Source organism: Gopherus evgoodei, unplaced genomic scaffold, assembly GCF_007399415.2.
Source record: "Gopherus evgoodei ecotype Sinaloan lineage unplaced genomic scaffold, rGopEvg1_v1.p scaffold_33_arrow_ctg1, whole genome shotgun sequence".
In the NCBI taxonomy this organism is placed as follows: domain Eukaryota; kingdom Metazoa; phylum Chordata; order Testudines; family Testudinidae; genus Gopherus; species Gopherus evgoodei.
In genome coordinates this window covers 3555678-3575737 of record NW_022060005.1, presented here as the reverse complement: position 1 = coordinate 3575737, position 20060 = coordinate 3555678, and the positions used below count along the sequence as shown (strand labels likewise).

General features: G+C 48.8%; 2 protein-coding genes across 3 annotated transcripts in view; one reads left to right on the top strand and one right to left on the bottom strand.

The window, feature by feature from the left end:
* The window catches only part of LOC115641038 (zinc finger protein 850-like), a 110357-nt gene extending 102973 nt beyond the window's left edge, over positions 1-7384 (bottom strand). The window contains exons 1-2 of the mRNA XM_030544153.1: positions 7148-7384; positions 5643-5755 (exon numbers count right to left, since the gene is read on the bottom strand). Of these exons, the coding sequence (XP_030400013.1) occupies positions 5643-5676 (34 nt within the window). The 5' untranslated portion in view covers positions 5677-5755; positions 7148-7384. The remainder of the gene's footprint in view (positions 1-5642; positions 5756-7147) is intronic.
* A 140-nt stretch (positions 7385-7524) lies between these two features.
* LOC115641019 (zinc finger protein 436-like) lies at positions 7525-12957 on the top strand. 2 transcript variants are annotated; one of them, XM_030544104.1, is made up of 3 exons: positions 7525-7828; positions 8779-8900; positions 9502-12957. In XM_030544104.1, exons 2-3 carry the CDS (start codon positions 8795-8797, stop codon positions 11022-11024), a joined length of 1629 nt encoding a protein of 542 aa, XP_030399964.1. In that variant the 5' UTR covers positions 7525-7828; positions 8779-8794; the 3' UTR covers positions 11025-12957. The 2 variants fall into 2 exon arrangements, with proteins under 2 accessions (XP_030399964.1, XP_030399965.1); XM_030544105.1 differs by having other exon boundaries at positions 7526-7828; positions 9538-12957.
* Positions 12958-20060: the final 7103 nt, after the last annotated feature.

Here is a 20060-nt window from a genome sequence, read left to right as displayed (position 1 = left end):
ATATCAGTTGTATACTGTGAATATATCTTTGCATACAGATATATCAATAACATTCATGGCTATTTCCTCACTTTTACAAAAAATCCTAGGTGTTGGTACTTCAGTATATACAGTCAATTTGTTTGTGACTGTCATCTACTATGGGATGCTCGAATAGAGTAATGTGATATCTTCCTTCTACAGTAAGCAGATGTAGGTGACTTCAAGTTAGAGACATAATTAAATATATATGTGGACATCTGTTAATTTGGATCCTTAGCTTTAAGAATGTGTTTCTCACCATTAAGTAAGAAAAGGATTTGCCATTTGCACTTGACTTTTCCCTTACAAATCTCCGCCCCCCCCCCCCCCCGCTTTTTTTTTGATACACTAAGGACGAGATTTTCAAAAGGGCTCAGCATTGGCCTAACTCTGCTCCCACTGAAACCAGTGGTAAAACCTCTATTGCTTTCAGTGGGACAACTCACAGGGATAGATCTTCAGATGGAGTAAACTGTTGTATCTTCATAGACTTCAACTGAGCTGTGATGATTTATACAAGCTGAGGATCTGACCCACAGTGAACCAAGTTAAGCACATGCATAAATCTTTGGAGAACTAATGCCATAACATTTATTTTTAGAGGTTTTTAAGGCCCGGCTTGATAAAGCCCTGGCTGGGATGATTTAGTGGGTGTTGGTCCTGCTTTGAGCAGGGGGTTGGACGAGATGACCTCCTGAGGTCTCTTCCAATCCTAATCTTCTATGATTCTATGATTTTGGTCATTCAGAAATATATAGAACTGCAAGGGACCTTGAGAGATCATCTAGTCTAATCCCCTGCACTCAAGGCAGAACTAAGTATTATCTAGACCACCCCTGACAGGTTTTTGTCCAACCTGCTCTTAAAAACCTCTCTAGGCAATTTATTCCAGTGCTTAACCACTCTGACAGTTAGGACGTTTTTCCTAATGTCCAGCCTAAACCGCCCTTGCTGCAATTTAAGCCCACTGCTTCTTGTCCTATCCTCAGAGGTTAAGAAGAACAATATTCTCTCCCTCCTTCTTGTAACAGCATTTTATGTACTTGAAAACTGTTATGTCCCCTCTCAGTCTTCTCTTCTCCAGACTAAACAAACCCAATTTTTTCAATCTTCCCTCATAGGTCATGTTTTCTAGACCTTTCTCATTTTTGTTGCTCCTCTCTGGACTTTCACCAATTTGACCACATCTTTCCTGAAACGTGGTGCCCAGAACTGGACACAATACTCCAGTTGAGGACTAATCAGCATGGAGTAGAGATGAAGAATTACTTCTCGTGTCTTGCTTACAACACTCCTGCTAATACACCCCAGAATGGTCTTTGCTTTTTTTTGCAACAGTGTTACACTGTTGACTCATATTTAGCTTGTGATCCATTATGACCCCCAGATCCCTTTCCACAATACAGTAACTCCTCACTTAACGTCCTCCCGCTTAATGTTGTTTCAAAGTTATGTCGCTGCTCGATTAGGGAACATACTCGTTTAAAGTTGTGCAATGCTCCCTTATAATGTGGTTTAGCTGACTTTACAAGGGAGCATTGCACAAGTTCTTCTTCTCCGCCTTCTCCCACTCCCTTCCTCCCTCCCAGCACTTTCCCCAGCTGTTTGGCAGTGCTTAGGATTTTCTGGGAGGAGCGAGAGATGGAGAGAGCAAGTGGGGAAGCTGCCCTCCCCCGCAGACAGGGCCACCCGGAACGCAGGGGCTTTAGGGGCTGCAGGGCCCTGGGCCGAGGGGGCCCTGGGGCCCTGGCCTGCAGCTCTAAAGCCCCTTTCGGAATGCAGCCTTGCAAGCACAGGCCGGAGGATTCAGGAGGAGCAGGGGCAGCCGCGCAGCCAGCAGCCAGAGAGAAGCAGTGCTTTGAAGGGGAAAGCGCCGCTTCCCTCCAACTGCTGGCTGCGTGGCCACATTCCGAAAGGGGCTTTAGAGCTGCAGCCAGGGCCCAGGGGCCCCTCGGCCCAAGGTCCTGCAGCCCCTAAAGCCTCTGCGTTCCGGGTGGCCCTACCTGCCGGGGGGGGTGGGGGAGGAGGGCAGCTCCCTGAATCACAGCCATGGGGACAGTGCCGCACTGCGCAGAGCCACCTGCACTCCCCTTGCACCAGACAGGAGCTGCCTCAGGTAAGTGTTCTGCACCTCCTGCCTGCCCCAGCCCTAAGCCTCCTCCCACACCCTAACTCCCTCCCAAGCCCTGCACCCCCAGCCCTGAGCCCCAGGGGTAAGCCAGGGGCACCTCCCCACCACAGTACAGTACAGTATATAATGGCTTTTGTCTGCCCCCAAAAATTTCCTTGGAACTTAACCCCTCGCATTTACATTAAATCTTATTGGAAAATTGGATTCATTTAACATCGTTTCCCTTAAAGTTGCATTTTTTAGGAACATAACTTCAACGTTAAGTGAGAAGTTACTGTACTCCTTCCTAGGCAGCCATTTCCCATTTTGTCTGTATTCAGCTGATTATTCCTTCCTAAGTGGAGTACTTTGCATTTGTTCTTATTGAATTTCATCCTATTTACTTCAGACTATTTCTCCAGTTTGTCCAGATCATTTTGAATTTTAATCGTATCCTCCAAAGCACTTGCAACCCCTCCCAGCTGGTATTGTCCGCAAACTTTATAAGTGCATTCTCTATGCTGTTATCTAAATCTTTGATGAAGTTACTGAACAGAACCGGACCCAGAACTGATCCCTGTGGGACCCCATTCATTTTACCATTCTAGCATGACTGTGAACCACTGATGATTACTCTCTGGGAACGATTTTCCAACCAGTTATGCACCCACCTTATAGTAGTTCCATCTAGGTTGTATTTCCCTAGTTTGTTTATGAGACGGTCTTACAAGACAATATCAAAAGCCTTACTAAAGTCAAGATATACCACATCTACCACTTCCTCCCTATCCACAAGGCTTGTTACCCTGTCAAAGAAAGCTATCAGGTTGGTTTGACATGATTTCTTCTTGACAAATCCATGCTGTTATTTATCATCTTATTATCTTCTAGGTGTTTGCAAATTGATTGCTTAATTATTTGCTCCATTATCTTTCCGGGTACAGAAGTTAAGCTGACTGGTCTGTAATTCCCTGAGTTGTACTTATTTCCCTTTTTATATATGGGTACTATATTTGCCCTTTTCCAGTGTATATGATCTGTCTATTTGTTTACTTCATATTTCTTTATTAGTAATTGTTAGTCTTAAGTATTTCTATTTTTTACTTTACAACACTTTCTATACCTCATGCCTTAAACAGATTATATTTAAAAAAAAATCAGAAACCAGGGCACTTTTGTGGTGAATTTTTTTAGAGTCAGAAATTAGTTATTGCAAAAACCAGAGATTTTTTTTTAAATGGGCTAATTTTGCTACTGACTGCTTCCAACTCAACAGCCACGTAGGAGTCAAGGATTGTTCTCAATAACTCAGTGTCTGCATGAGTTTATCATGAGATTCTGACCAAGTGTCATTAGCATTCACTCTGAGCAAAAGAACAGCTTTGAGATTATCTACGCTCATTCCACTTTTCTCCTGGCTCCAAACACCATTCATCACCTGAAACCTGGTTCCGCCAGCCAGGCAAATGAAGAGCCAATTCTACCACTAGAGCAACGCATCTAGAACAAACACTTTTTAACTATAAATGGACCCAAATATTTTGTCTGATGAAATTAAAATCTGGCACACATCTAGAATTCCAAAAGAAGTCCTCAAGACACAGGGACATCAAGGAAAAATAAGGCTGTCTCTGTACATTCAGGCTGTATGGCGACTCTTCATTCGCACATTAATTATATACATACAAACTCCAAAATGGCCCAGATTTGCCTAATTTCAAGACATACTGCATTTGTTTCTCCTGGACTATGAAGGGAGGTAGAAGGCCTCAGTAGAGGCTGATATATGGATGATTATGATCTGCCACTTGGTACAAATGTAGTTTTGGGTTTGTAACATTAAATCATTCTCAGGAGGTTCAGAGCCAGTATCTGGGCACCATTCATGATTCGGAAGCAAATGAAAATAAAATAATATAAAGAAATATGGCAAGAAAGAAATCAACACTAAAACAAGTGGAAAACTGGTGAACAAAAAACATTAGGAAATAGTTATTGGAGATGGGATTTTACAATCATTACTAATATGCTCTTTAACTTACATGCATTTTGTGTAAATGAAAAGTGGTTAAAGTTAGGCTGGTTAGAGAGGTGCAAGAAGAAGGGGGCGATAGCTAATATAGATGAAATATACAGCAGTAGTGAAGTGCTGCCAGTAGTAACTGGTAAGTTTGAGACTTTCAAGGCTAGATCCTCAACTAATGTAAACTGGCAAGCGCCTGCTGATTTATAGCAACTGTCAGGATTAGCTTGCTAAGTTCATTAATCATTATTAATTGTATTGCAGTAGCATCTAGGGATCCCAAATGAGATCAGGGTCACCACTGTGCTGGGCACTGTACAGATACAGAATAAGATATAGCCCATACCCTGATGAGTTTCCAATTTAAATAGGATCTGACCCTCACTCTTCTGAGCTCCTTCTGGAGGTAGAAGAATTAGCCTGTGGAAATTAATTACAATCCATTTTCTGGGAATCAGGGCCTCTCATCTGAGATACACCTTCAACCTTAACCGTTTCCTCCTAACAGTGGTGGTGGTGTTGTTTAGGGGGTGAGGAGGGCTAAACTAGTAACCTAGGGAATCTCTAGCATACTAAAGCAAAACTCTGTATAATCTTCCCAGGATAAGAAACCAAGGGGAAGGACAAATTAATCTGGCACTAAAATGATGCAAAGGCAAGGAAAGCTAAATAGATCTCCAAATCCTTATTTAGTGTAGCTCTCCTCCGCCCTTTGTCTGTTGTTACTCCCCTCTCTGGGTTGCATATTGTAAACTTCTAGGGACAAAAGACCATCCTTTCTTCTATTTCTATAATGTACCAAGCATCCCAATGATGCTGAAGATATAGTAATTTGTTACAATGACCATTCCACCATTTTAACTCTGGGCTGGGGGGACCTGGCATCAAAACAGATAGGAATCTGCTCACGGACTGGGAGGGACAGATTTTGCTGGGGAAAGGGTTATTCCTCCAGCATCCCCGTAGACCAGGGGATATGACGATGCAGTCACAGCACTAGGTGTTTAACCCCTTACCTGTGTCTAAACCTGCCCCCATGGGTGGCACCAGTCCTGGGAAGGGGAGGCACAGCGACAGTGTGTGTGTGTGTGTGCGTGTGTGTGTACGCGTACGTGTGTGTGTGTGTGTGTGTGTGCGTGTGTGTGTACAAGTAGCTACGCTTGCCCCGCCATATAGAAAACCCTGGAGAGGAGGAGATTCACAGATTTAAAGACCAGAAACGGCCATTATGACCATATAGGCTGACCTCCTGCCTAACACGGACCAGAGAACCTCACCCAGGGATCAATCCATATATTAGCACCACCAGTATTATGTTCCTGAATCTGGGAAGTGTGGAGGGGACAGACTCTCTCAAATGGCTTCTGGGACTACTGGACTGATCCCCCTGAAGGCTACGGAGGAGGGGAGAAACTGACTCAGGCACCTTAGAGACAAACCTCCTCCTCCCCACCCCACCCCAGCTTCTAACACCAGAGGGATCCTTACCCAGTGAGATCACATTCTCATAGTTCTCCTGCATCTCGTCCGTGGGATCCAGATTCGCTCACTCACTGCCCCTCGGTGGAATACACAGCCGCCTCCTCGACGGTAACTGGTCCCTGAAACAGCCAGAGACCCTCACTCAGAACCTGCTGCCCCAGCCTCAATCCCACCAGCTCAGCCACAGGAACCCTACATCGGTCCCTCTGCTCTCTCTCTCTCTCCTACACGTCCCTCCCTTAAAGTGATGGTCATACATTCCCATATGATTCTTTCTAGACTCCCCACCAAGCCAATCCGGTGAGCAACAGACTGTCATCTCCCCCGAATGGCTGCTCTGGCCCTATCAACGTAGTAAACCATTGACAGCAGGGATACAGGATCGGGGCAGGCTCTACATTCTAATGGAGCACAGTCAGGCACATCCTGAGCTCTCTGCACTCCCATTTCTCTTGTCTCCTTTCTCTTGGTAGCAGTAGGAACCATGTTTGGGCTATGGCAGAGCTGAGAAGTTTTGGATTGAAACTTCCTAGCGACGATGCTCTAAGTGAGCCCAACCTGCCAGGGAGGAGCTGGAACAAAAAGTGGATATAATTCTGCAGTCTCTCATGGGGACAAGGGTGACCGGGGAGGTTTCAGAAAGGGCTTCAGTCAATTTCACACCCCTGGTTCCCCCCATCCTTTCCCTGCAGACAGACACTCTGCAACCCTGGAACCATGCTCAGTCCTTTTATTACAGAGCAGATCCACCCCCTCTCCCTATATTAACACATACCCCTACCCCCCAGTAACAGAGTGTCTGAAACAAATGCTAGAAAAGTGCAGAATCAAAGGTGCCACTTTGGGCAATTCCTAAGGCTGCCAATTTTCGTTGGAGGTACTCCTGGAGGTTTCCTCACATGATAGAATCTTTAATTAATGATGAATCTTTAACTCCTGGAGGGTTGGCAACCCTGGGCAGTGGTTCTCAACCAGGGGTCTGAGGCCCCCTGGGGGCCACAAGCAGGCTTCAGGGGGGCTGCCAACCAGGGCTAGTGTTAGACTTGCTGGGGCCCAGGACAGAAAGCCAAAGCCCCAACGCATGGGGCTAAAGCCTGGGGTTCCAACCTCCGCCACCTGAATCAAAGCCTGAGCAACTTAGCTTCGCAGGGCCCCCTGTGGTGTGGGGCCCTGGGCAATAGCCCATCTGCTACCCCCTAATGCTGGCCCTGACTTTCATATACAGAAAACAGTTGTTGTAGCACAGCTGAGTTTTTATAGCATGTTGGGGAGGCATCAGAGAGGTTGAGAACCCCTGCCCCTAGGGACACCCCCCCCCCCATCCCCAGAGCAGCGCATCCCCCCAGCAGCGCGGGGACGGGACAAAGGCAGGAACTGGCTTTTCCTCTCCCTGCTCCGCCCCTTCTCCCCAGGAAAGTCAATGTGCCCCGGGGTGCTGCAGGGAATGGGGCTGGGAGCCGGGAACCTCCCTCCCCACTGATCGCTCCTGCTGCCCCTTCCCGTCTCCTTACCCTTCTTCCGTCCTCTGGCGGGGGGGACTGGCTTATTGTTGCATTGGTCGGGGGCGCGCTGGCTCTGCCCGGGGCAGGCGCTAAGAGCAGGCAGAGCCGAGGTGTGTCCGGGCGGGCAGCAGCAGCAGTGCTGGGACTCCGGGGCGGCGGAAAGCAGCCCTTGCCCGAGTCACTGTCCTGCCCATCCCCAGCACTTTCCCCGAGTTCGCTCGCTCGCTCGCTCGCTTGCTCGCTCTCAATTACCTGGAGCTTCCGGTTCAGGGAGCTGATGTCGGACGGCAGGGGCCGGGGCTTCCCCGGGCAGCTCAGCGCCGCGAGAAGAAGTCCTACCGCGCCCGCGTTTGTTGCAGCCCGGGCTGGGTATGGGGAAGGACACAGGAAGGGGATGGAGCAGCTGAGAGTGGCTGTAGCTTGGTGATGGCTGGGAGGAGGAGGAGAGACAGGAAGGGGGGATAATACAGAACAGAGGGATCCCGCTAGCCCGTGGTGGGGCTGCCTCTCTTTCATTACAGCTGCAAAGAAATCCAGCTGCCTCCATTGTGAGCCGGGAAGCTGTGCTGTGCCGTGCCGGGGAGGTGGGATCTTGCCAGCCAGGGACTTTCTCATTGTTGCAATTGTTCGCCCTGGCGTCCTAGGGCTGCCCCGGGCTCTGCCGACACCAGCTCCCGCCGCAGCCTGCAGGTAACTGAGAGAGACCCCGGGGGGAAAGGGCTGGGCAGGGAACAAACGCGACCCCTCTTCTCTGCCAGTCCCCTCCCTGACATCCCCAGGCTCTGGCTCCTCTGAAACCCTGCAGGAGCCGAGCCAGCCAGCGGAACAATAGCCGTTAGCCACTGATTTATTAACCGAAAGTTTCGTAACTCCCACTGGTCCTAGCAAAAACTTGCCCCGCGGGGAATGATTCCTGAGGTCACGTTGTCACTGGTGGCAAAGTTCCTTCCTGCATGCTAGGGCTTTTGTTCGGAGGCTTCCTTTCGGCGCTAATCTTTTCTTCTTCAGCCGCCCTGTTAGGAATAGCCTAGCTCGGTAGAAAGGCTGGGATTTCTGAAGACTTTAGGGAGATCGGCGCCCGACTCCCACTGCCTTTCAAGGAGAGTTGGACACCTCTGTGTCTTCTTCCCCTTTGGAATCTAAAGCCACATATGCCCCAATCCCTGCACCTGCCCTCCCTGCATCTGTAAAGATTTCAGGTACTTGTTTTAACAAATCCTCTCCCCTCTTCCAGCCAGCTGCCATTAAAATGCATGCACGAGCTTCCCCACTTGCCTTGTCCCTCCGGGTCACATCCTCAGCAGGTGTAAATCAATCTCCCTCCTTTGGCTTCAGTGCAGCCACAGTTGATTTACACCAGATGGTCCCCAAAATGTTTTATAGCTACCCAAACTCTCACTGTATGAAACTTTGCAAAAACATTTACACCTTTTTATAAACCTTTAAATGTTCACAGATTCCATCAGGCAGCATCTGCGAACACTTTTGTGGATGACCATCTGTTTCAGTGGGGTTGGGTCATGGTGAAAGGCCTTCTGCCCCACTGAAGGTCAATGCATACCTCAGACTGGTGCAGGGGGCAGCAATCCCAGGCCCTTCTGGGATTGTGGAACTGAGAGGGGGTATGCGTCTTGTTTCAGGGGCTGGTGGCCTTTGATGTCTGTGTATCTGACCATGGATCAGTGGACTGCTGTGGATCCTGATCAGAAACCTTTGTGCAGGGGTGGCATACAGGAGAACGATGATCCCCTGGTGACTCTGAGTAAGTATCCCATGGAGGCTGTGGGGTCTTTGCAGCTGTCAGGTCAGCTTCTGAGCAGGGTTCTGCTGTGCACCCTTCCACAGAACTCAGCCCAGAACAATGGGAAGGAGGATGGTTGTGCGGTGAAAGGGATGGACTCCTGAGGACAGAGGAAAGGGACAGGCTTCCACAAGAGAAGCAGAGTTTGTGGGACATCTAGGCCAGAGTAAGGATGAGAAGACAGGGCAAATGCCTATCCAGTCCTGCTATTGACTGAGGTGGCTCTAAGGGAACAAGGGGAAGAACCATGTGTCCCAGGGCTCAATGAAAAGAAGAGCCCGAGAGGTGAGGAAAGACTTAAATCAATGTGGGATTCCCCTTCAGCTCCCCCAGGATCATGTCTCCAGCAGGTGTATCCTCCGGGCATCCCATCCGCCCAACCTCACACCTGACAGTATCTCCCTTCTCCCTGAAGCTGCAGATGGGAAGTGGAGATGGGAGGTGTCCACTCCTATGTCTGCTCTAGGGAAGGGTTTGGGGTGGAGGGAGGGTGGATTTGGCTTCTGGTCTTTCAGCATGCCTCAGCAGTTATTTGGGTTTGTTCCTCCACTCCCCGGTGCAGGGCCTCACTCCTGTGCATATTCTCTCCTTACCCCAGCCGGGGACAGGACAGCGAGTGAGACCAAGGAGGAGAATCCTGGGGAGGAAGGCCCTGAGATCATGGAACTGGATCCAGCGTTGCTGGGCAGGCCAGAGGGGCCTGGGGCCAGGACCCTGGAGGAGCAGGGCCCGGCCTGCGAGAGCCTGCGCTGGACAGTGGTGCAGCAGATCGACTCTCCCGGAAAGCCGATGCAGCGGCGGGGCAAGTCAGCTGGTGCCGGCTTCCAGAACTTCAAGAGCATCATCGTGCTGCAGAAGAGCTACGAGTGTGGTGAGTGCGGCAAGACCTTCAGCTGCAGCTCACACTTCAGCAAGCACCGGCGCACCCACACTGGCGAGAAGCCCTTCCGTTGCCTGCACTGCGGGAAGAGCTTCAATGTCAGCTCCAATCTCTACCGCCACCAGAGGGCCCACGCCGCCGAACGGGCCTGCCCACGCCCTGAGAGCTCCCCACCACCGGTGCCAGCGAGTGCCCCTGCCCCTGCGACTCCTCGGCCCCGGGGGCTGCCCTATAAGTGCGAGGAGTGTGGCAAGAGTTTCCGGCGCAACACGGAACTGGTGACCCACCAGCGGCTGCACACGGGGCGCCTGCCCTTCCAGTGCTCCCACTGCGGGAAGAGCTTCTCCTGGAGCTCCCACTTCGACCGGCACCAGCGCATCCACACCGGTGAGAAGCCCTACCAGTGCCCTGAGTGCGGGAAGTGCTTCAGTCGCAGCTCCCACCTCTACCGGCACCAGCGCACCCACGCCGGGGGCCGCTCCTACATCTGCACCTACTGTGGGCGCAGCTTCAACAGCACCCTGCACTTCGACCGGCATCAGCGCACCCACACTGGCCTGCGCCCCTACAAATGCACCCTGTGTGGCAAGGGCTTTGGTGATGGGCTGGCCCTGGTCAAGCACCAGCGCCTGCATCTGGGGGACGGGCCCTTCCACTGTGAAGAGTGCGGCAAGAGCTTCGGGGCAAGGGCGCAGTACGCCCGGCACCGGCGCAGCCTGCACGGCACTGCCGCCGGCAGCACTGGTGGCGAGAAGCCCTATCGCTGCAGCGACTGTGGCAAGAGCTTCTCCTGGAGCTCCCACTGGGAGCGGCACCAGCGTATCCACACGGGGGAGCGCCCCTACCAGTGCAGTGACTGCGGCAAGAGCTTCGGCCGCACCTCCCACCTCTACCGGCACCAGCGCACTCATGCTGGTGGCCAGCCCCATGTCTGCGCTGACTGCGGCAAGAGCTTCAACAGCACTCTGCACTTCCACAAGCACCGGCGGGCCCACGCTGGTGAAGCCCCCTGCCACGCCTGTCCCGACTGTGGCAAGACCTTCGCCGACGGCTCCGCTCTGGCCAAGCACCGGCGCACCCACACTGGAGAGCGGCCCTTCCTTTGCCCCCAGTGTGGCCGGCGCTTCAGCGTCAGCTCCCACCTGTACCGCCACCTGAGGAGTCATGCTGAGGAGAAGCCACTGGAGGAGATTGCGTCCTACTAGAGATCAGCTCCTCTTCCCCCTTTGCCTGGGAGAAGAATCCCCCCATGCTGGAGGTTTAGCTCACCGGGACCTGGCCGCCCCTCTCTGGGCATGGAAGTGAACTCCGTGCACTACCAGCCAGAGCATTAGTAGGGCTTACCTCACAGGGACCTGGCTATGGGGATCGCTGACCCTCAGGGGTAGCTGAGACCTCTAGGAGAGCAGCAGGGAGCCCCGTTGTGGGCACCTTGGGGCCACAGGAACGGGCTCAGTGTAAGGTCCCAATCTGGAGCCCCTTGAAGGGCTCCACGTCGATGGGGTCTGGATCAGGCCCTGAGGATATAGGTAGATAAGGTAGGTTGGGTAGGTAGGAGGTAGAGCAGAGTGGTGGCAGTGCTAGGGGGCTGGGTGGGGTGGAAATAAGAGAGGGAAATGGTGTGGGATTGAGGGTGTATTACCCTCTCGCTCACTCTGGTGTAAATCAGGAGTAACCCCCCTAGAGTCATTGGGGCTGATTCCCCTCTCACTCACCCCAGTGTAAATCTGGAGTAACCGCATCGGGGTCACTGGGACTGGTTCTCCTCCCCTCACCCTTGTGTAAATCAGGTGTAGACCCACTGGAGTCCCTGAGGCCAGTTCCCCTCTTGCTCACACCAGTGTAAATCAGGAGTAGCCCCACCGGAGTCACTGGGGCTGATTCCCCTCTCATTCACGCCAGTATAAATCAGGAGTAGCCCCACTGGGGTCACTGGGGCTGATTCCCCTCGCTCAGCCCAGTGTAAACCAGGAGTAACCCCACTGGGGTCAGTGCAGTTACAGGAGTGTGAGGCAGATCACTCATTCGCCCCAGCCTGCAGGTGCTCAGTGCCTGATCAGAGCTGGGTCAGGAGGCAGTATCTGGGGATCAGGTAGGTGGGGCAGGAGATGGCAAGAAAGATGGGAGCCAGAGGGGGAGGGGAAATGAAGTGTTTGGGGATCAGGGTGGCTGTATGGTGGGCGCAAGAGAGCGCTGTGGCTGATGGAGGACTGGCATGTCTGTGGACTGGGCTGGTGGGGCAGACCATGGCACTGCTTGGGGTCTCCAAGCTGAGGAGGATGGGACCAAGTTTACTGCCACTCCTTTTCTCTGTTTCCATGCCCTATCCTCTGCCTCCTGATCAACGCGCCTGACTCCAGCAGGAGTGAGACAGAAAACCTTAGAGTAGCATGTGATTAACTTGCAGAGTTCGCAGCTACAGGAGATGACTGGGGCACACAGCTCAGCAAAGCCCTCTGCCAGCTCCATGGAGCAGTCTGGGGCTGTTGACTTGCAAGTGACTTCCTGCATGTGTGAAAATCTCCTTTAGACACAAGCCCCCCAAGTCCCGATCCTAATTCAGAGCATGAGGGACAAGAACCTGCTCTCATCTGGTCTAGAGATATGGAGGGGGTGAGTTTCTGTAAAGGAAGGAAGCTAATCACTCCTGAAATAAGCTGTCCAAACTGGGGCTCAGAAAGTCATGACCTTCATCAGCTACACTTGTTGAAAGGATCTCGGAGGTATTTACATACCAGGAAATCTGTTGTTATTAGAGGTCAGATTCTTTGTTGGTGTCAGCTGGCATCCAGAGACTTCTTCCCATTTATCACGGGTGATAAGTTAACCCTTTCTCTACAGTAGGCTTGAGCCTTGTCTGCACATCAAAGTTGACTTGCTTTGTAACTCGATGGGTACAGTTAACATCATCATCACAGCGAATCCCAAAGGGGTGTAACCTCCCTGCAGATTGAGCGCTACCCAAATTGATTTGTAGCTAGATCCTCTGGATGGTCTGTACACTGGTGAGCTTATCAAAGTCTTTGACGACCATGTGATCATTGGCTGTCTAGCAGTGTTCCTTGGTAACTGAACTCTGTAATTCATTATTACTCCTGAGGGCATTCTGTGCCAAAGAAAAATTAAAACTCTGCACACAATATTTTAAAATTCTGCAAATTTTATTTGTCAAATAAATGTGGAGGCTCCAGCATGGCGTTGTGGAGCACTGGCCACTGGCTGCACAGAGGTGGGAAATCACTGCACAGCTCCCTCCTGAGACACAGACTCAGCAGTCAGACTGCACCTAACCCTGACACAGTGCAAGGACAGGGCCTGCCCCAGAAACACCCCATGGCCCTGCCCCTCTTTACCAGGTGTACCGGGGAGGGTGAGTCTTGGGAAGATCTGGATGCAGAGGGGTTTGGCGAATGTGGGGAGCAGCTCCCTGTACAATGATCCCTTCCCCTGCAGCTGAGGAGCAATGAGCGTAGGAAGTCGGGGGCAGAGGGGAGTTTGCAGAGCTTCTTGCAGCTGGAGGAGAAATCTGGAGGTGAGTCTGAACCGGTCCGTATGCTGTGCAGGGGAAGGGGAAGTCCCGTCCTCCCCAGCCCAGACTAGCAGCTGAGCCAGGCACAGGGTAGGACTCACCAGCCGGGTCTTCCTCAGTTCTGCCCCACAGTGATTTACCTCTCTGCCAGCTGCCCAAAATATACTGCTGGGAGGGTTCATGACCTTTCTTGTGGCTTCCCTTTGCTTCCCCATCAGAAAATCATTTTTCTGCAGGGAAGCAAAGAAATTTGTGGGGGACAAATTCTGTGCATATGCAGTGGTGCAGAATTCCCCCAGGAGTATTCATTAGTCTTTCATCCTAATAATACATCAGTTCCAAGAAAGCCACCAAAACTGAACCAGGACTGATGGAAGCAGTTGCTGGGTTTGGCTACAAATATCCTCATTGCTGATCTTGTCTCAACACTTGAGATGGAGCAGTTGGCGAAGATCATATGAGTTGTATTGGTACAAAGGTGCCCTCTCTCAGTATAACTGTTTTCATAAAGGAAGGGGAATAAACTCTACTATCATAAGACATCTTTATGCCGATATAACTGCCTCCGCACTAGGAGTTGTTCCCACTGTACTATTCTGATGGAAAATCAACCCCCTATCCCATATAGCTAATCTAGTCCAAAAACTGTGTGTAGACAAGGCCTGAAAATGTCCCACCGCTGCTACTACTGGTTCTGCTTTTCTGTTGGTGTGAGAAGCAGGAGTCCTAATGTAGACAGAGTGCTTGTGGCTACCAGCATATTAAGCACTGTTCCGCGTAAGCCAGTTCTGTGCATGTCAACATAGTGTTTTAAATGCTGGTCTGTTCCTGGAGCCCTGCCTAAAGTAGCACTCACCTCATTGTTACCACAGGTGGAGCTGAACTGGCTCTCACAATAGTGGGAAATGTTGGACAACAAAGCCTACGTCCTTCATGGAGCAGCAGCCCTTTCACTCGTGGCTAGTTGGGAAGCCCCAGATTGGGTGACCCTAGCTGGGCATTGGCTTTGGCTGGACACTTGATCACCTGGCTGGGTTGAAGCAACACATGCTACTGAGCGATGGCCCAAGCAGAAGAGGGCTTTTGACTGGAGTTAAAGATGACCTGCAAAGGGATTTTGCTTTCCTTTATGCTTGTTTTTTATGTTAGAAATTCTGGTCTAGTTTACCCTGGAAGACTGTACAGTGTCTGGGGAACCAGTGAAGAGAGGACATCCCAAGAAAATGGAAATTGAGCAATTGGAAGGAGAAGGGATTTTTTGATCAGCCTATTGTAAAACTCTTTCTTTTTTCATTAATACCTGTTTCACTCCAGTACCCATACAACACCTGTATTGATGTTAACGATCATGGGCAAGCTTTTCAAAGGGGGCTGCCTAACAATGGGTTCCTCTGTACATATTTAGGCACCTAAATAATTATATTATTTAATATGTAATTTTTAGGTGCTTAAATGTGAATTCCGGAGCCCAGCTTTAGGCATCTCAGCTCAGAGATGTTGCAATGAAGACTCGCTGTGGATATTGCTAAGGCCCCAACAGGACATCCAGCCTAGCCAGGGGAGATGTGGCTTGACATGCCTGATATTTCAAAGGTAAAAAACAAGCATCCAAAAAGAAAGATGTATACTTCTACCTTGATATAACGCAACCTCATATAACACGAAGTCGGATATAAAGCGGTAAAGCAGTGCTCCGCGGGGGGCGGAGGGGGCTGCGCACTCCAGTGGATCAAAGCAAGTTCGATATAATGCGGTTTCACCTATAACACAGTTAGATTTTTGGCTCCTGAGGACAGGGTTATATCGAGGTAGAGGTGTAGTTATGAAAAATACAATCTTTCCAGCCTTTGCTCTACGTCACCAGGAACCAAAGGTACAGGTCTGGTTTTGTTTTCCAATCCACTGCAGGTCTCCTTTCAGCCATAGAATCCCAGCTCCGGAGCAAGGAGCCCAGGCAGAGAAGTAGTTTAGCATGGGGGCTTGAATCCTGAGCCTGTTAGCTAGAGTTCTGAGAATGATGTTCACTTGACATAAGCTCCACTGCCATCCTTGCTGTCCGGTACATCTCTGGTCAAGGGGAGCTGGGACTGTGTGTGTATTGTGAATAAAATAGACTAGGGGGGGAAATATCCTGGGTCTGTGTTCAGTTATTTCTCTGCTAGAGAAGGGATTAGCCCCACTTTCCTAACAGTGCCTTGCAGGGCAGACTAGCAGCACTGGTTAAATGACTGGCTTAGAACTAAGGAGATCTGGGTTTAAATCCTGGCTCTGGTACAGACTCCTTGGGTCCTCAGTTCCCCACAATGGGAATAATACTTCCCTGACTCTCAGGGGTGCTGTGTGGAGAACTTAATGTCTGTGAGCTACTCAGGAAATACATATTTATAGCAAGGGCCAGTGCGTGTAATGGGCATAGCTACTTAACGGAACTGTGCCAGTTTATACCAGCTGAGGATCTGATACAAAGGGGCCTGATTTCCCCACTGTGGTTGGATGGTTAGCAGAATAAGGCAGTCTTATTTCAAAATAAGAGCTCCCTTGCCAGGGTTTGCCCTCATTTATCAAAACCAGTTTCAATTCACACCTTGTTATACTGGTGCAGCTTTCTGGTGTAGACAAGTCCTCAGTGACTTCATACATACAGGACAGTAGCTTTCAAAGCGGACTCCTTTGGGCCTGAGTCTTATTTACACTAAGAGCTAGTCTAAACCAGTTTAATAAAAGGAGTGCCTATAAACTGGTTTAGTTAAACCAGTGCAAACCCCGGTGTGGATGCTCTTATTTCAGTGTAAAGGCAGCTTATGTCTAAACATTAGTCATTTAATAAAAATCCCATGAGATTTGTTTCAGCAAAGGGGGTGATGTTTAGGTGGTGGTGATGTTAGCAGTCAGCATGCATGGTATAGACACAGCGATGTCGATGTCTGAATTGATCCCAATATTCACAAGATAGAGCAATTCACTCGCTTGGAACACTAGAGGTCAGCGTACCTCAAGGAAAGTCCCTCATTCAACACACGAGGAAGCCCATTGACTTCAATGAAGCTGTTCCCACACATTAAGTTAGGGGTGTGTTAAATACCTTGCTGAATCAGGGTCAAAAAGAGGATCTGATTTATATAGCCATAGATTTTAAGGCCAGCAGGGGGTTATTCTGATCATGTAGTTTCACCTCCTGCATCATACCTGGGGATTCCTGCATCCAGTCCATAACTTGCAGTAGAGTTAGAACAGATGGTTCAAGGCACGTCGGCACTGTAAATTAAGGTGTGATTGCAGTTTGGGAAGGCCCATGCATGGCTAACAGTCGCAGTGAAGACACAGCAGCCCCAGTACAAGCCCACTTCGAAGTGGCTAGTCTGCCCCAGGGTCCAGGTTGCCATGCCTTCACAGCTGTTGTTATCCTCTCTAGCTAAATTAAAGCTAGCACCAAGTCTGTTTATCAGGCTGTAATTACACCACCAATTGCAGGGTTGAGGTATCAGAGAGATTTAGGCACACTGATCCCATTGACTTTCAATGAGACTGGTGTTCCTAAACTGCTATCATCTGCTCTCTGCAAATCAACCGTCTTTAGGGAGATAGTTACAAAAGCACCTAGTCTGGGTGATGGAGGATCCACCGCATCCTTCAAGAAGCTGTTCCAATGGGTAGTTGCTATTAGGGTTAAAAATGTGCACCTCATTTTTGGTTTAAACTTTGCCAAATTCAACTTTCAGCCGTTGGATTTCAATTTGCCTTGAGACGGTGTAGACCATGATCACTGTATCTTTTAACCCTCCCCTTAATAAACTAAACAGATGGTGCTCCTTTGGCATCCCATTTTAAGGCCTGTTTTCCAGGTCTTGAATCATTCTTGTAGCTTTTCTCTACATCCTCCGTGACCATTCAACATCCCTTTCAAACTGTGGACACCAGAACTGGACACAGCAGCCTAGCAGTGATCTTGCTAATGCTGCATGTCAGATAATATCACATCCCTACACCTACTTGCTATTCCTGTTCATACATATAAGGGCACTAGCCCTTATAGCTATAACATCACACTGGGAGCTCATGGTAAAGTAATTTTCAAAGACACTGCTTCTCAGGGAACAGATTGGATCTTTAATTATTTGTCCAAGAAAGATCAAGAATATTGAATGAAGGTGATGTCCCTTCGCATTAACACAGAGATTCTTCTGTTTCCAGAAGGGTGAATCATAACTAGAATCAGTAGAAATGTTTCATTCCAATTTTCTTCCAGTGAAATTTCTCCATTTTTGAAAGACAGAAATTTTCTCATAAGTATTTTGACATTCTCAAAATTATCCATTTGTTTGAAATTTTTTGATGGAAACATTTTCATTTAGCATCAAGTATTTTCCATTTTAATTTACTTTTTTGTCTGTTTTTCAGATTTTATTTCCCATTGGGGGAGTGAGAAGGAGTTATTTCCCCCTCGTTGTAATTTTTGATTGGTCAGCTTAATCATATTGGTGGGATTGTTGCAAATGACCAAAAATACCATATTTTTGGTTTGTTTCAGTGGCAAAAAAATTTTTTTTTAAAGAAGGGAAAAAATCAATCAAAGGCTGGAGAATTTCCAAAACAAATTTGATACCTTTCAAGAGCAGCAGAACAAAATAATCTGATGGCATGTATTTTTAGATGCCTCAGTTTTTGTTGCACAGCAGGAGACACTCAGATTCAGGTGTACTGATCCCATTGACCTTCAGTGAGACTGGTGTTTCTAAACCCCTGAGGTGCTTTCGTAAATATCCCTCTAAAGAAGGTTGATTTGCAGAGACAGATGATACAACTTTCTGCAAATCCTGCCCTTCTACAGTGTCTCATCTTGGCTGTTGCCCCTTTTGACCTGAGCGGCTAGTCAAAGTTCAGGCTCTAGGATGTTCCCGTTGGAAATGGAAACTGATGGTGTCTGATATTTTCACTGGTTCAGTTTTACTTATTTACAAAGGATGCGCAAAGTCCCCTGTCTCTGAACACAGAAGGAACCAAGAAGAAAAAGAACAATTTCTTAGTTTCCAGCCCCAAGCTTCTTTAGCCAATAGTCCCCACAGCTCTCCCTGTAGCTTTTTTGCCAAGGTTAAACTCTGCTTAGAGGCTATGCTTAGGCTTTCTTGCTTTTTGCCTCTGCCTGCCTCTCACTCATGCCAGATCTGCACTAGGAAATTAGGTCTGTATAACTACATTGCTCAGAGGTGTGAAAAATTTACATCACTGATTGATGCAATTAAACCGACCCAACTCCAGGTGTGGACAGTGCTCAGGTGATGGGAGAATTCTCCCTCTATCTAGCTCCTGCCTCTTGTGGAGGTGAAATGTCTACACTGATGGAAGAACCCCTCCTGTGGGCGTAGGTAGCGTTGTCACTGAACCTCTACAGAGGCACAGCTGCAGAGTTTGAAGTGCAGACAATCCACCATAAGATGCAGCCAAATAGCTCATGGGTAGGTTCTCACACACTTCGTGTTTTAGGTGGGGCTTATGTTCACAGTTATGTTAATTCAAGGGAGAATAGACACCTACCAACCTTGATGGGGTTTTAACCCAAACCCATGACAAGGTTTTACCTAGCTCATAACATTGGGTACCCACAGTCTACAGTCACTTGTGAGACTAGAGTGGGTCTGGTAAAGAAGGTCACAAAATCCTATGGAAATGGCTCTAAGAGTCTGTCTAAAATTCTGGGAGAGAAAGAGGGCAGAAACTTCGACTAGCACCAGACCAGCTCACAGACATAGACCAGCAACTATAGCAGCTCTATGATATCAGGGCTGGTTCCTAGGCACCTGCAATTTGTATCACCATGTCAGGGTTCCCTCCCCACTCTGAACTCTGCAGTACAGATGTTGGGACCCACATGAAAGACTCCCTAAGCTTATATTTCACCAGCTTAGGTTAAAAACTTCCCCAAGGCACAAGTTCCTTGCCCTGGGATGGTATTGCTGCCAACACCAAATGAGTTAGACAAAGATTCAGGAAAAGGACCACTTGGAGTTCCTGTTTCCCCCAAATATCCCCCCAAGTCCCTTCACCCCCTTTCCTGGGGCAGCTTGAGAATAATATACCAACCAAATAGGTAACCAAGGTGAGCACAGACCAGACCCTTGGGTTTTTAGGACACTAAAACCCCAATCAGGTTCTTGAAAATAGAACTTTATTATAAAGAAGAAAGTAAAAGAAGCACGTCTGTAAAATCAGGATGGAATCAGAATTTTACAGGGTAATTAAATTTTAAAAACAGAGGAGTCCCCTCTAGGCAAAACTTTAAAGTTACCAAAAAAAAAAAAAAACACAGGAATAAACCTCCCTCTTAGCATAGGGAAAATTCACAAGCTAAAACAAAAGATAATATAATGCATTTCCTTGCTATTACTTACTATTTCTGTAATATTAGATGTATCATTTCAGTAGGAGCTGGATTACTTGCTCACTCTCTATCTTTGTCTCAGAGAGAACAACTCAGAGCACAAAGCAAAAACCTTCCCCCCAGATTTGAAAGTATCTTCTCCCCTTATTGGTCCTTTTGGTCAGGTGCAAACCAGGTTATTTGAGCTTCTTAACCCTTTACAGGTAAAGGAGGGATTTTATGCTATCCTTACCTGTATGTTCATGACACACCCCCACCAGTAGGCACCATCCTATTTATGGGGTTCTGGGAGCTGCAGTCCAACTCCTGGTTTATGGAGGATAAAATCCTGGCTTC

What these genes read in the sequence shown, in the direction of transcription:
- LOC115641019 (XM_030544104.1), top strand. Translation starts at nt 8,795, where the DNA reads ATGTCTGTGTATCTGACCATGGATCAGTGGACTGCTGTGGATCCTGAT. An exon ending in TGATCCCCTGGTGACTCTGA is followed by an intron (nt 8,901 to 9,501) that starts GTAAGTATCCCA and finishes TCCCCGGTGCAG; the next exon opens with GGCCTCACTCCTGTGCATAT.